General features: G+C 39.1%; 1 protein-coding gene across 2 annotated transcripts in view; it reads right to left on the bottom strand.

Annotated features, from left to right (window-relative positions):
- Positions 1-4,947: 4,947 nt before the first annotated feature.
- The window catches only part of LOC110062004 (uncharacterized), a 40,152-nt gene continuing 27,946 nt past the window's right edge, over positions 4,948-17,153 (bottom strand). The window contains exons 6-8 of one of the 2 annotated variants that reach the window (XM_020768880.2): positions 14,820-15,240; positions 14,184-14,231; positions 4,948-7,824 (exon numbers count right to left, since the gene is read on the bottom strand). In XM_020768880.2, coding sequence (XP_020624539.2) covers positions 7,803-7,824; positions 14,184-14,231; positions 14,820-15,240 — 491 coding nt within the window. In that variant the 3' untranslated portion in view covers positions 4,948-7,802. Of the gene's footprint in view, positions 7,825-13,989; positions 14,232-14,819; positions 15,241-17,153 lie in introns of those variants that run through there. The other variant, XM_089274969.1, reaches the window with a different exon arrangement.

The raw sequence follows: 17,153 nt of genomic DNA, 5'->3' as shown, positions 1-17,153 counted from the left end.
TAAGCTCGATTAGTTTTCAATGCAGCGCGTTATATCACACAGAGTTTGACTTTCTTTGATTGTTTATTCATCTTACGAATTTTTAACGCGGAATTTTAAGAGCCTGCTGAGGCGTTAACAAGCACGGTGACCCCATCTTTTTATTGCGCTTTTTTAATGGTCATATCATGAATGTTAATTATGCCAAGTTGCAAAAAAAGTTTGATAGTAGAACAATTTCAAGGGTCGGAATTACCTTAACTAAATTTATGGCTCCAATTGCAGAAGCGATCTTTTTACACAGTCGATGTGGGAATGCCGCGTCAGATTTTCATTGACATTTACTCCAAGTGATTTCGCAGAGGAAACTTGTTCAATCGGAACATTATTAATGGAGAGTTCGAGTGTATTAGATAGAGTACTGAATCTTTGCCTGGAGCCGATCAATATAAATTCCGTTTTTGTAGCGTTCAAGGTAAGTCTGTTAGACACAAGCCATTTGCTTAGTTTTTCAAGGTCGTGAGATAGACTAGACTGAATCGGATGGAAATCAGAACCAGCGTAATTAATGTGGGTGTCATCAGCATACATTCTAGGTATGCTAAATGATAGACAGTCAGGCGAATCGTTAATATAAATTCATATAAATAAAAGAGGACCAAGGATCGTTCCCTGTCGCACACCACATTTAAGAGTGGTGAAGTCAGAGAGACAGCCATTGACGGAGCACCATTGTGTGTACTTAGTCAAATACGATTTAAACCAATCCAGAATTTTCTCTTGAATTCCGCACCGAAATTAGTTATATCCCGTTAAGCCAGACTTAAGCAAATCACTTCAATAGCCAACATAGATCCATCCTTTGTCTCGGCCTCGATTTGATGCAAAGCCCCAATATGACATTGTGCATGCCGAAACACAAGTTTCTAAGTTTGAATATCTTATTACTCTATATTGTAATGTTCAAACTAATTACTTCTTTTTATTTGCGAGGAAAAACGAGAAAGAAGAGGAGAAAAACAATTATTAATCGTATTAATGCAATATTCGGTATTTTTTTTGTTTATTGAAAATGATGGTCACGTGACTAATCACGTGACGAATTTTTCTACTCCCAGATACTTTATAAGTTGCTTTTATATTAAAAAGCAAGAAATCTAGGCAAAGTACTCCGGAAAAGGCTTAGAAATAAGCATTTTAAGTCAGCCTCGCTCCCATGTAGGGGCCTAATATGTCATTTTTTGACATGCGTGTAGCGTGCTTCTGGGTGGAAATTTGGGATGGCTCCATATCAGAAAATGTTTACCTTATAGAGGTTAGTCATCCTGGGAAGTTTCATGCTTTTATCACAAAATGAACAATTCTGGTTATTTTTGGCTCTTAACAGCAGGACTACCAAGGCGATGAGCAGCAATAAACCAAGGAAATGTTATAAAATGTGTTTTTTTTTTTTCAGATCGTCCAAATACTAGTTTCAGACTTTGAAGAGAGGCCTGCCGGATTTATCACATCGTGATGTTTAAATGCCTGTCAGGCTTAAAGAGAAAAAGAAAGACGACCGGATGCTCACTTTGCAGTGCCGACGAGAAGACATTGAGGTCCGGAGAAGCAGCGTAGCTCACAAGTCCACAATCAGCCTCTTCTAGTTCTGAAGGTTGTCTTCACCTTCGAAAATGGAAATGCCTTCAGTAAGAAGAAGCAATCTATGCAACCTGAGTTAGCCGAGAAGAAACGCGATGCCACCGGTCCTAAACTGCTACTTCCTATTATTATAGTACTTGGGAGATCCGAATGCCAGACAAGATGTCCACAAGGGAAAGAAACTGAACATTAAAGTTGTTTTTGGTTGATTTTTATGTACACTCTTCGTATGAAAGAAGACTTTGCTGCTGTTGTTATTGTTTTTGCCATCATTGCAAACTCTCTGTGTTTACATCATATAAACAGAGAATTAATTTCCTTTAGCTTGTTGCCAAAATGTTACGAAGGATAAAATTTGTATCTTGTAGAATAAGATTTTAGCGACAACTAAATTTCCCTATTTGGTAAAGGAAACATTTTGCCCGATAGCCGGACTTAAATCAAATCCACACTCGAGTTTTGAATCGAGTTGGGATTGGAATGGATTCGTTTTAAGGGAGACCTTCTGATAAAGCTACTTCCTATGCGCCTTCCAGATGAAAGCCTATATGTGCTCCTCCAAAGTCAAATGTTTGCAACAGCTCAAATTACCGCTGAAAACAAATTAGCTTTGAAAAAATGTAAACATAACTTTTCTGTGTCTGACCAAGTTTCCAGATACTAAACAATTTTTTGTACGTTACGTATACAGGACAATCAAATACACAACGAATAGAAAAAAGATCAACGGATTCTTCTTTTGTATTCATCTTCTGTTTGATATTAGTAACTTCGTGGATGGTATTTCAATTTTCGTTGAATTTAAACCAGCAGTAAAACTAAAATAGGATCTGTATTCTGGCTGCGTTTTATATAAAGGTCCATAACGTCATCAAGAGTGTTCCTCTCATAATTGAGCTTCTTAGCCTTGGAAAACTTTCCAGAAAGAGAGCTACTCAAAGGTTGGTGATAAATCAAGAGAAAGAGCAAGCGAAACAAATAATGTAGAGTCAAGTTTTAAATAATAACATGGCTAGGAATCCTTGAGGCAAGATACACACCAATGCTATAACGTACAGTCGAACCTCGATTAAGCGGCCACCCCACAGGGGACCCGAACTCTATATCAGCAGTAACAATACATGTGCTATTATTTACCTGTGTTCCTGTGTCGTTTTGAGTCTCTTAGAAGGGATTTGAATGAAGAGAAGGCAGTTTATATTTTCGAATATTATCTCGTCTGCCGCTTTGTAATTATGACGCTCCGATTTTGTCTCAAGTTTCTATTATCGTCGTTAACTATTTACTCTCATCAAGGGGAGTAACGGCCGCGCGTTGAAAGAGAGAAGAGACAAGTCTTTTCTCCTTCTCTTCCCCGATGAGAGTTAAACGACGTTAATCGAAACTTGAGACGTAATCGGAGCGCCAGGCGAGATAATATTCGGAAATGTAAACCGCCTTCGCTTCATTCAAATCCCTTCTAAACGACTCAAAAAGATACAGGAACACCGATTCCCTTCAAGCAGAGGCTCTTTTCCTGGTGTTCGCTGACGGGAGAAAAGAGACCTCTGCATGGGTCGAAAATGGCTGAAGACTTGTGACTACTGTTGCGCATAATTAAGTCTACGTATTACTGTTTTCATGATTTACTTGTCACGAAAATACTATGTCCTTTAAAAATGACTCGCTCTCACCGATTGAAGTTACATTTTTTACCGTCGGGTTAGTTGCTTAGTGAGCAAGAAATCACGTCAAAACAGTTATAATAAAGGGTGTCTAGATTTTTCCAGGGCCGTAGCCATAAAAAAGCTATGGCTGAGGCAATGCCTTTGATTAAACTCTCTTCCTAGGTGTTTAGGGTGTTAATGATGACCCAAAACAACAAAAACGAAAAAAAAAAAAAAAAAAAAGAAAAAAAAATGACTGGGGCGAGTGCCTCGGTTTGCCTGTCACTGGCTACGGCCCTGGTTTTTATCAGTCGCCACTTTCAATTTCAGACTCATATCTGTCATCACTTTTCCCAAAACAAAGCCAAACTACGTGTATTAAATTTTGGATGACCACTTAAAGGGAGAAAGAACTCATCGGGACGATCAAAAGCTGGCCGCGCCCACTTAGTAGAGGTGACCGGTTGACAGGGTTTTATTTCCAGTATTTTAATGACAATAAAGTCTGCATACAAGCCAAGTGGCCCATCAGGCCGGCCCTTATACCTGGTTTCTGTAGCATGAAGCGACTAGGAGTATTTCCACGCCCGCCAGGATGGGATGCTATTCTAGCGCAGGGTTACCCCTAGTATTAAGTTCGCCGGTACCCCATTTATATACCTATGTGGAGAGAGGCACTGTGACTGTTAAGTGTCATGCAAACAACCACATACGATGTCTGGCTGCCCGTCATTTTTCTTTAAAGGGAATAAAAAAGGCTTATTTACGTCATGGATGAGTCCCGGTGTGAGATATGGAAGCCTAAAATCACCTGATGTTACGTGCAAAAACCGTTCTTTTTTACATAAATTTCTTTTCAATGGAGTCTTTTCGTTGTTAATCGTATCTATACCGAAATTCTCGATCGTGATTGGTTCTTTGCGCCCCTATTTGTCACGTAATCGGCACGCGATCACGTGGGCATCCAATTACAACTTTTTGTAATTTGATACCTGTAATTGGAAACGTGCTAAACGTCAATTACATGTCTGTTAGTGGCTTCCTTTCTAATGTTTCCTACAGCCTTAAAACTCATGACTTTTCCGTGCAAAAGTAAGTTCTTAAAAGACTTCTTTAATCTCGAAATTTGCGAGCTCGTCTGAATTTGAAATTACTCACACGACTACTCCCTGAATTGTACTCCAATCGGTCCGTTTATACATTTAATTATTAATCAACGATAAATAGTTCAAAGATTTGGAACAGGTCCTCACTTACTGTTTTCATATGTAGTGCTCCTCGGGGAACAATAGCTTCTAAAACCCAATACTTAAGATTTATTTATCAGGATAATCAAATTGTCAAACAATTCCTATGCTTGTCTGGGGGAGATTTGTACGAGTTTTCGAATGCCTACAAAACGTTTGCGAAATCTTTGCGTGTTTCCCTTGACAACCTATCTCATAATGTGGAAAGCGATTGTAGCGTTAGGCTTCAGCAAGAGATATGTGTGGCAGGTTTTCCCGTAAGCCTGCAAGTCTGCCGTTTAGACCTTCTGTTTTCTGTAAGATTGCGATAGCGCGTGTAAAACAAAAACCACTCGGTGATCAGATCTACACCCCAAAGGCTCTAAATCCAATATTAAAATGGTCATTTTTGAAACAAGAATAATACAATGTAATGGACATCCTGATCATAAATATTCAATTAAGCAACTGTGATCTTTATTGGCCATTACTAGATCTTGGGTTACATTTGATGTTGCGATTTTGCTAAACAACACTTGCATCAAAGACTACAAGATTTTACAATTACGAAACTATTAAACAATGACAATCATCCTAACTATAACAAACTACTCGAGCAGTCACAATAAGGATACATTAAACTTGGTACAAAAAGAAGAAACAAAGAAAATAGTTCAAAATCTACCATTCACAAACCACAAACGTGACCTTTTGAAGCCATTGAAGCGACCATCCGTTAAGATGACACTAAGATGAACGACGACAGGGAAAATACAACTATAAATTGAGCAGAATTGGTGTCTTATTCCAGGACGCAGTAATATTTCGTTGTTTCCTCTTTTCCAAAGTTGTGTTTGTTATAGTTATGACTGAGAACCAGTTACAGTACTTTTCGTGGTACAATTCGCTCTTTATTTGTGATTGGCAAATCAAACTTATGGCTGCTTTCCTATCGCCTGATTTGGCTAATTACTCGTATTATTATACATTGAACTCACTATCTCTTTTCTAATTGGCCGAAAGCGAACAGTGAATTTTCGATAATAGCGCCTGTGACGTCATCTAGCTGCAGATTATACAATAATCACGTCAAGGACACTCAAGGTCACGGGTAATCATGTCATAGATGACCGCGGTGCATGATTTCTAAGGGTAATCATGTCAAGTTCGCGCGCTTTGTGTTGCTTGCCGTCAGTGAATAAGCAAAAATATGACTTCCATTTTGTTTTTCGTTCAATGCATGATAAAACAATTATTAGCTACGGTTTTTGTTATATCCAGAATAATCAAGGTCTCGGTAAGGGTTATCAGCCTCAGCCTTCTGCTTCGGCTGATAACCCCTACCTCGACGTTGATCATTCTGGATATCACAAAAACCTCATCCAATAATTGTTTATAAAAATACAGACCGATTATTGTTGTTATTAATTGCGGAACAAATATAACTTTCGTACCGTCCCCAACTTCGCCGTTAGCCAATCAAATAGCTTGTCTACTGTCCTGAAGTCTCTAACCTGAAATTTCCGGATTTTTGGCCGACTTTGCGCATGGTAAAAAAGTTCGATTAAGTGTAATAACCAGCAATAGAAAACTGTTGAAGGCTGTTCTATCAGATTTAAAAAAAATAAACAGGAAGCAAAACAGCTAAAAAAATAAATCACCGACTGACCGAGAATGGAGCCTGCAAGACAATAATGAAATTTTGAAGCCAAGGACTTTGCACGCAATAATCAATAAAATAGTAATTCAAGGTGTTTTACATTGGACCAAAAATTCCGCAACAGTAGGAACGGGGCGAATGGTGGGGAAATTTCCTCGAAAAGGTTCTAAGAGATCCGTGAAATGCTAAGTTTCCGATGTGGGAACCATTCAATCGCTACATCCTTAAACTGGTATGACATTGGTCAAATTGAGGTACCATACCTCGCGTGGTTGTCATCGGAAAACGCTATTCTATGCACCACTGGAATTAAAGTTCCAGAAATTCAAACCGGAATTTTTTGTTAAATGTAAGACCTCCAGTATGTTGTAATCCTCCACCATGCACTTTCGACAAAAGAATGGTTCCATTTAAAGTAATTATAAATCATCGTGAGTCTTGAACATGCCCTTTTAGCGTCTATCTGTCATCCAATGTTGGCGATTATCATCAGTCCATGACCAGTGACCAGCAAGCGTCGTGTACATAAATGTATTCAAACGTGTTAGTTAATTAAGGCTTACCTAAATAAATGTGTAAAAATACAGGAAACCATGTATGGTTAAACAAAGCAATACATGTATATAGGTTTATGTTTGATTTTAACCAGTGGTTACGTTTAAAGCTTGGATAAACAAGGTAATATAGATATAGGAATATAATTTAATTGTAACTACTGCTAGCTCTCTAGCAATTAACTAGTAGTTTCCTAGGGTTGAAACTACCAGAACATGTCTAGCTAGCACGTTAACCCTAAATATTCCTTAATAATTAATACATGCCATAAACGCAGTGGCCAAGGAGTCTTTAAATCGAGGAACTTTCTAACTTTGAAGAGTTGTCATTCCCCCTGCTAACACTAAAATAATCAAGACGTGTGATCACTCTAGTCTGCGCATCCTGATCTAAATGTTCCCACGTTCCCATAGTACAACTGGAGACGAATTCTACGGTGACCTCTTCCTTAACACTGCAAGTGTTACTGATTACATACGCGAGCATTAACACTAAAGGAAAAAAATTCCTTCCTGCTAACGAAATCAATTCTGTTCTGAATATGCACCTGACTTGAATTATTGACCAACTAATCATAGTAACAGTGAAGTGTTTTTTATATACAGGAGCACCCAACGAAAACATTTGCTAAAAATCATTATCCTCTTCATTACAGACAAATATGACGCATTTAAGGTATTTTTGTTCGTTTTTCTCAGCGTCATGGTTACGACTGTTAAAAAAAACATTTAACTTTTCCCAGCCAGAGAAGCATAACCGTCTACAGACATGAGTTTTTTGTTGCAGATATTGCACCAAACCATCCGTCCTATGCGTTTAAACTGACACTCTAAACGTCCGTGGCAGATACTCTTTGGATCTTGCCCCAGCAAGCACCGAATTTCCATGTGTCAAATTTCAAGAAAAGAAAGTTTTCTCAGCGATGATTTCCCAGGAAAAAAAAGCCTACTTACAAAAGGTTAAACAGCCAACAAAAGTGTATCAGGGAAACAGATGTTTAAAGGAACATATTCGCTGGGTGCCCCTTTATGTACATGTACTGAGTAAGTGTAACTTAACTTCAACAGACTGTGGGTTCATCCAGCAGCGAAGCAGTTAACCACACAAAATCGCTTCGCTGGTCAAAGAAATAGATAAATATAAGCGCCTAGAAATACAATATGGAAGCTTGTAAATCACCAACCGTTGGGCGAGTGATTTACAAGCTTTTCGAGTGTTCTCCCAACATCCCAAGTGGTTTATTGCGCCGGTAAACACATAGAGAGAGTGGTCAATTGCTTAATTATAGTTCATCACTAAATTTTCTCCGATTCTTATCGGTTTAAATCGATAACTTGACGTGATAGTGTTCATCCGCGGAGAGACACTATCAACCCATAGTGCTTGTCCGATGAAAATACCCGGCTGGTTAGTACTCGTCCGTGAAAATTTTTCTGTAAACAAGCGGACTTAAGAAAACAGACGAAAACTCACTTAATACAATTTCATAAAAAAATTGAAATTGTGTTAAGTGAGTTTTCGTCTGTTTTCTTTTTCATACTTTACATTTGCCTTTCACGCCTTTCATCCAAAAAAGGTTAAGATGTATGAGTTATTGACCAAGTGTGAGGTCAAGATGGCTGGATATTGGCCAAGTTTTTTTTTTTTTGCGTGTTTATGGACCGAGAGGGAGTCGAGGTCCATAAACTCGCGAAAAAAGAACGAGGCCAATATCCAGCCATCTTGAACGAACAAGCTTGGTCAATAAAGGATTTATTATATGGCTTTCAGGGAAATTTTTCTTGCGGGACACGGCGGGTAGTACCGAGCGGGCAAGATAGCTCCATTTTGCCCGCTCGTGTAGCCAATCACAGCGCAGGAATTGATTCATCTTGTCCGCTCGCGGAGCTAGCCATATAATAAAATTTAATATGATTTTTGAACGGGTGGGCGGGAGAAAATTTATTAATGAACACTAAAGACAACAGAGTGTTTATGTCTCGGAATCATTGGTCTGATAGTTACCCCTTGGAAATTTGATGCTCTTAAAACTAGCATATTTGTCCTTGAAGCTGCTTCGCTTCTCGGGTAAATATTTGTTTCAAGAACACCAAATCTCCGCGGGGCTACCATCAGCCGACCCTTCCTCGAGAGAAACACCCCACTGTTTGGTTATTGAGCAGTGGCTGGCGGTCGCCTACATAATGGCGAAGTTTTCTCGTTTGCCAATGTTTCGGAGAAAGACTTAGCAATATCACTGGACATAAGTCAATTCCCAAAACACTAAACAAAGGAAATTGACCGTTGCGCGACTTAGTTGGTCCGACTTTATAACCTCAAAATTGTTCAATGAACTGATGGGCGCGCGTCAACGGCTGCATGCAAGTTTCAATTCAATCCCAGCTCGATTTTACTGGCAAAATCGCGAATTTTATCACGACTTTTAATGTGTAATAAAAAAAAATAGTAAACGTTATTTGATGGAAATTTAGTTGGAATTCTACTTAAACAATTCAAAATTATTCGCCCTCGATTGCTATGAGGTGATAGTCGGCCTCATCAAGTAGATTTCTAAGTAACCTTCGAAAATTGATGAAACATTATTTTGTGCACCTGCGCTGGATACGAGGTGATAGATAACAAACGAGGCGCGTAGGGCCGAATTTTTTAGAAACATCTCGTATCCAATGAGGTCGGATGGAAAAATTATTTTCTCAATCGACTGAATGATGTGGTACATTTTACAATGAGGTTGTGATGTGAAAGGGCAGGAAATTTGTTGCGCGCTTTTCACTTTTTGAGTTGGATAAAGCATTTCCTGAAAGCGAGTCAAGAGTTTACTTGTTTATCGGGCTGTCACTATCGATATACTACAATTTAGAATGGATCACGTTCACTGAGGTGTAATAGCACTCAGTCAGGTATTATGGCTGGTAACTATTGGCTAAATTGCGCGCGGACTGAATTGTCACTTGCAGCTTACAACCGGATCCCAGCAAAAAGGTGTGAATCATTAGACTGGAGTTAACTAAAACGAGCAGATTCCGCTTACTCACAATCTGGAACTTAGATTTCTAAAGAAATTCCGCGAAATTTAACTGAATAAGCGTCCGTTTGTTATTGTTCTGAAACAATGGGAAAAAAGTAAATTTTTCAGGGTTGAAATTTAGGGTTGCAAACAGGACATCAATTTCGTGCTTCGATTAAGATCTGCTCGCGTAGTTGTACGCTTAAGCTTTTGCATTTCCTCTGACTTATGAATAAAGCTTATAGGTAAGGTTTCGAGTTAATTTGAGAGTTTCTCAGAACAATACTTAATCAAATCTGTTTTCTATGGTTCCTTATTGTTTCTGATTGTTTGGCGTCCTTACGGAAGTTTTATGGATGAAGTGTTTTCAATTGTCAACAAATCTCGCTCGCTAACTTTTGTGCTGAGATGCTGCGACGATTTTCGCCAACGCCAAAAGGCCAATAAAATCATGTGCGTTTCTTCACTGACAGTGAGATTGCATACTGCGAAAACGAAATGGTCAAGGAATTTTGAGAACTCGAACAATTAAATCGAAATCGTTATTCCGGTTGATTACAGAAAGCGATACCTTAACTTTGTTGATTATCTCTGCTGTCTTCAAATATTTCCCTTGAGCTAACCCTTTAATATGTTCTCAAACATTTATCAATCTTAAACACATTTAAAAACTAGAGATATTGTATGAGTTCGATGTACGGATTTACATGAAAGTCCAATTTGTCATGTTTAGCTACAAAACACGCATCGGCGGGCGCTCTTTTTCATCGACAACCGCCAATGTTATATTTAGATTTTTTACACAAACAAAACTGAACGGTTTTTACAGACGTAAAATTATTGTTCCTTGATGAAATATCAAGTTTTGCTTTAAATTCAGGTGAAACTCCATCTTGCAAAATTTTATTACTTTTCGGCCGCGACAGACTCTACAGCTAAAGCCTCGCAAGCTTGTGGCAATAGCGGGGAAACTTTGAAGTTCTCAAACGCTGCTTTATCGAATGTATCCAGCTTTATTTTTACGTTATGAAAAATCTGTTGATCTTCAACGTATGTAAAGTTTAGAGTGGTGTAATGCAGAGCTCTCGTAAAAGAACTAGCGGAACACAACTTGGCCATGGTAAGCGGGACATACCTGAATTCGCCATTTCCACATCCCCCCATAATACACCTTGTTTCCCCCCCCCCCCCCCCCCCAAATTTTGCATAAGCAATGTCTTCAGTTTCTCTTGGGACGACTGTAATACCCAGGAGAAATGGGAAAAAAAGGTTATGCAGAATTTTGGGAGGCAAACAAGGTGTATTATGGGGGATGTGGCAATGGCGAATTCGACACTGTCTTATTTCACGACAAAAATTTGAGCAGCTAACAGGACGAAGATTCTTAAGCGAAATTTCAACAGACAAACGTGTTGCGTTGTGGGCCAAAAGCATCAAAAAAGTCTTCAAAATTGCGTCAGTGGTGGGTCAAAAATAAGGAAAGAAACCATGATTTCCGGACCGTTTTTTTGTCAGCCATTATCACACCGGAACCGCGGATGGAACGCTCGTGTCAGAGCGGACTGCCCGTTTCACCACCTCATCTTTTTACGCCCTGTTACAGCTGTATACGCGCGCTCATCAGCTCATTCAACAAGTTTGAGGTTTTTTTTTTTAAACATTTATTCCATGAGCCCGCGTTGGATACGAGGTGATGAATTAAATAGGAAACAAGACGCGTAGCACCCAGTTTGAAATAATCATCCTGTATCTAGCAAGTGTAAATAGAATACTAACTCTTCGAATTGTTAATCGACTAGATGTTGTGGACATTTCAGTTTGATCTCAACGAGTGATGGTGTGAAAAGGCAACAAAAGTTTTGAATAGTATTCACTTTTTGCGTAAAATCAGTAGAACATGAGAGGAAAACGAACGTGACAGAGTTTTGTTTTGAAATATTCTCCTACAAACTCCTTTAAAGTCGCCTATATTCCGTAAAATTTTGACAAAATGTTTACGAGAAGGTCCGAAGTAACAACGTTGCTGAGAATCTGGTGCATTTTGAAATATGCATAAAAGAGTTTACTTCAGTTTGCAGCTGTACATCATCAATACTTATAGACCTTTTGTTTGGGCGGTTGTTTTTCCATTTCAGACCACGTGATATTCACTAGAGAAATGTTTTTTTATCAGGAGCCATAATCGGGGACGGAGACCGTAAGTCTCGAGATTCGCGCGCACCTATGATATGGGACAATTTTTCTATTTTTAGAACAAATTGCAAATTGCGCCATCCTGACGTCATATATCCGCGCGTATTCACGCACATGTCAGGGGCTCTCGCGTGGATTTTGTCACGTTGCGTGATCAAATGGTGAGAGTTGAGATTCTCTTGCGTATTTTTCACAGCGATGGTAGGGAATAAGGCAGGGAATACGAACTAGGGCGCTTATATGTAGTTTAATGCTCTGAGCTAACGGAAAAGGTGGGTTTTTCAGGGTCGAAAACAAGACTTCAATCTCGCGCTGGGAATGAATAATAAGATCTGCTCACGCTAGTTGTAAGCTCACGCGTATGCTTAAGAATATAGCAAGAAAACTCTCTACTCTGGTATCGAGTTAATTTGTGAGTTTCTCAGACAATGTTTAATCATAACCAAAACCTGTTTTGATGGTTTCTTATTGTCTCTGCTTGTTTGGTGAGTTTGCAAAGGTTTTTGAAAGGAAAGTCTGACGCGTACAATTAGCTCATTTGCATAGTGCAGCTCGTGCACTTTCAAGTCCGAGTCGGTGTTTTCAATTGTCAACAAATCTTGACAAAGATTTCTTTCGTTATCTTTTGTGTTGAGATGCTGCAACAAATTTCACGAATGCAAAAAAGGCTACTAACATCATGTGTGTTTCTTCAAGATAAGCATAGTGAAGTTTTACACTGCGAAAATGAAAATAGATACGGAGTTTTTATAACTCGATCAACAAAATCGAAATCGTTATTCCGAGTTGATTAAAGAAAGCGTCATCGTAACTTTGCTGATTGTTTCTGCTTTATTCACATATTTTCAGCTTAGCTTTTCATATGTTCTCAAACATTTACCAATCTTAAACATATTTAAAAACTATAGAGCTATTGTTTGAGTTCGATGTACGCTTTCACACGTACGAAAGTGCGGCTGAAGTACAATTTGTCATGTTTTACTGACTGTACAAAACACGCATCGGCGGGCGCTCTCATTCATCGACAACAGAGAATTTACTGGATTTTTACACGAATAAAACTGAGCAGTATCTACGGACGTAAAGTTATGAAGCCTCGATGAAACATCAAGCGTTGCTTACAATTCAAGCGAAACTCAAACTAGCAATTATTTTGTTTTACTTTTCGGTCGCGATAGACTGACAAATTCCTCGCGAGCGTGTGGCAAGAGGAGCTATGAAACTATGAAGTCCTGAAGCTCTGCTATATCTAAATATATCCAGCTAGTTTTTTGCTGTGTAATGGAAAAGCTGTTAATCTTCAACATATGTGAAATTTAAAGTGGAGTAATGTACAGCTCATGTAAAAGAAGCATCAGTCGGAACACAACTTGGTCAGCGATATATATAAGCTTACAGCGGAACATACCTAAATTCGACACTGTCTTACTTCACTCAAACTGGAGCAGCTTACGACGAAAATACTTAAGCAAAACTTCAACAGACGTAAACGCGTTGAGTTGTGGGGCAAAAACATGAAAAATTTCGGGAATTTCGGACGCCATTTCCCCCGCGCGACATCCGCAAAAATCCTCGCAGCATGCACGCGCGTGTGCCGCAGGTGATGGCGCAATTTGTTCTAAAAATAGAATTATTGTCCCATATCATGGGGACAACCCCAATACTTGAAATGGCTCGCGCTTACGGTCTCCGTCCCCGATTATGGCTCCTGTTTTTTTATCCATCTTAAAATTATTCATTCACATACACGCGACAAACTGAAAAAAGAAAGCAAGAATTCTCGAGAGTATCATCACGTACATGGCATGAAATGGGACAACAAACCGTCCAAGCTAAAAAGGTGTATTGTATTGAACTCGTTGTACACGATGAGACTGGGGACTTGGGATCGAGACTCGTTTTAGGTCGTTGCCCCGACCATGGCAACAAATCGCAACTATGTAAACGAGTCTCGAGGGTGGAAATGCTGATGTAGCGAGAATTGATTGCAAAAACGAGTCTTTTGCAAGGCCGGGGGTCTCCCGGAAGCCTTGAGGGATCCAAATGTATCAAACCGGATATCGTCAACAAAGTAAGCAAATGTATAGCTGAGAATTGAAACGTATATTTACCTTTCACGCATTTTTCATGTATCAAATTTGTCTGTAAGATTTTGGGGACGAAAAATATATATTAATTTCCTTTATAGATCAAACTATGATAAGCCGTTTGTTTCCCGTTTTCCATGGACCAAAGACTAGGTGAACTGAAATTGTATGTATGTAATTTTGCCTCACCATGTAGCTGCTTTCCCGGCGCGTGATTCCTCGTCAGCTTTCAGCAATCTGTGAAGAAAAGTTTAAATCAAGTGTGCTAGAGCAACAAACATTTTATATTATTAAGTTATTTACTTCCAACGGCAGTTTATTACCATTTGAGCTCACTTTCTTTTTGTACTTAGTTTATATACCATGGAGACGATTGGGCTTTTACAAAGCATTTTGGTAAGGAGACCGAGTCAGATCAATTGATGCAATTGATGCATGAAATTAGAAGAAAAAAATAATCAAGTGTAAAGAGTTAATGTAGTAGGCTCTTGTGTAAGAAATAGAACGAGAGGTGACTTGTTAATGCAAATGAAACATGTGGATGTATTTGAGTAAAATTCCTATGTCCTCAATCCCAAATCACCGCATTTATATGCATCATTTGTTTTTATAATTATTCCTCACATTACACAAAAACATTAATAAGAGGCATCATAGCTCACTTGGCAGAGCATCGTTCAAGTGACGCCAAAGTCATAATAAGTATCAGTTTTCCCGGAACGCTTATTTGTGATCTTTTGCACGTTTATTTTTTCTTTTTCAGATTGGTTAACTTATAAACGCCACATTACAAATGATTTACAACTGTTACGAGTGAATGCTTACTCAGCCAGCAGCTCATCAAATTCTGTGTTTGTTTCCATGAGGTGCGTGTGACTCTCCTGCATTTCTAAAGCCCGAGTGGTTAAGTTGTGCTTCTTCTCGCGAAGTTTATTGATTTTTTCCATCTTCTTGGCCTCGGCATCTTTCAGCTTCTTGGAGGCTTCCTTTTCAAACCGTTTGATTTCCTTGTTGATTAGACCTCTGCAATCTGTGTGAAGTTTTAGCACATTGCCTCGCAGTTTTTTCCTCCAGCAGTCTACCTTGTAATCACTGATTGGAAAAGACTGTTTAATTCGGTCTCCCAGACGAAAGAAGCCTAAAAGCGTTCCGCCTAATCCTCCAGTACCGCCGAGAGCCGAAACTCCAGCTGTTCCGCCTGCCACAAATGGTATAGAATCTGCTGCAATCGCCCCTACCACACCTGCTGTAAATTGAGAGATAATCTTAAATTAGCGGGATCTACTTTAACACGTAACTTTCTTTTTTCATTTAAGTCGCTTCCTTGTCGCGTCGCAACGCCGGATTTTCTTAATTATCTGCTCTTGTATCCCAAAACGTCGACTTGATGTTTCGCAAAGCTTTGCATGGATTCCTAGCTTTAGGCGCCAGCTTCTGCTCAGAAATGACTAAGTGTGCTTTGTATCTTTTCTTTGCCTTTTCGTTAGAAAAAGGATTACTCTAGTTTCTCTAGCCCCATGGCGATCTTGTTTTCGGCAAATACCGACGATAATTGAACAATTCATTTGATTTGAAGGTCGTCTGAACTTTTGGCCACTACGTGGTTTTGTGCTAACCAATATTAGTAGTTTTAGCTTAAGGTTACAATATACCCTCAGGTCGGCAATTTTCTTCAAATTTGGAATTTTGGGTCAAAGTGGTGGTCGAAAAATAATCTCTAATTTCTGAAAAAAAAAATTGAAAAAGATTAAATATTGGCGGAGAAAGGGTGGTTTTACGTTTTCGCCGGAAGTAAAAGTTTACCTCTTGACTGACAGCCCTATGGCGCGTATGCAATCAACCGAGACGATTTTCGCGGGAATTTCCTGTACGGGTGTCACGAATTGACTACTCAGTTGATCAGCATTGTTGCTCTGACTACCAAGCATTTTTGGCCTCAGGTGTAATTCTATTAAGTTATAAGTAAACATAGACCACGTTAAAAACATGGACCAGTTCGAAAAAGCGAAAACAGCGAAGAACGAATGAAAATACATTAATGAATGAAAAACCGAAAGTTCGCCACGCAAATGAAGCTATAGCTATCGTATAAGGCGGGCAAAAAATTCGAGGTAAGAGAAATAAAGGTTCTGTAAAAATTTGGGACCTCTTCTTATGAGTCCGATATCGACGAATCGTTGGACTCATTGAGATCCATTGAAATATTATCCATGCACAGTTGTTCCGCCGCGCATTCTCTTATTTGTTTTCTTCGCTCAGCCACTCTGGCGTTCGTCTCCTTTTTCGTCTTCCCCATTTTGCCAGAGTGACCAGCTTCGAGAAAAACCGAGCTACAGAGAAATAATCTCTCCACCTTCGGCGCCTTGAGCGCATTGCGAAACACAAGGGTTTTTGGAGCTTCGCGCGTAAATTTCACCAGGAGGTTAACGGTAGTAAACTTTCCCTGAACTGATTGGCTTAGTTATCTGAGAACCCAGTTGAAGGCGTTTGTGGGCGGAGTTTGTTTGCGAAACAGATTTTTCTTAACGCTGTTTTCGCGAATAAATTTTTTGGCTTGAAGCAGACACTTTAAAGAGTTCTAACTCAAAGGGAATTTGTTCAACTGCCCTCAAATTTGGACAGTAGCTAGTTTAACATATAAACTACCAAAACGTGTCTGCGAATTGTTAATTTCGAAATATTTTTTCTTCGAGAGCGATTTTTGTACGATCACTCCACATTTTTTTAATACTATTTCGATAATGTTCTGTAACTTTTTACTGCGATTGAATATGGCAAAACGCAGACACGTTTTTTTTTTAGCGCATTGGGCCCTGAAACCGAGGAAAAAATTAACTTAGCGAAAAACAAAATCCGCTTTGACTTGTAGCTTTCGAAAGGTGATTCGGGCGCTCGCATTTAGTGGTCGTGAAAAATTCGACAATTCATTTTATTTTAAAATTATTGGTATAGTTTGATAGCCAGCTCTATAAGCTTTAATTTGATATAGGGGTTTAGATATCTACCGCTTAAACTGCACTCGCTACATCGCTCGCACGCGAGACACCTCTGAAGGTATACTATAACCTTAATATTCTAAAGCTAGAAGGAAGTCCCTCACTCATTCCTGCATGAAGATTTTAGTCTGATTTTGACAGCTTAGTTATTTTATTAGTTAGT

Source organism: Orbicella faveolata, unplaced genomic scaffold (assembly GCF_042242905.1).
Source record: "Orbicella faveolata isolate gen_17 unplaced genomic scaffold, um_ofav_v1 contig_36, whole genome shotgun sequence".
NCBI lineage: Eukaryota > Metazoa > Cnidaria > Anthozoa > Scleractinia > Merulinidae > Orbicella > Orbicella faveolata.
Note: the sequence above shows the minus strand (reverse complement) of the source record. Positions and strands in the feature narration are given on the sequence as shown.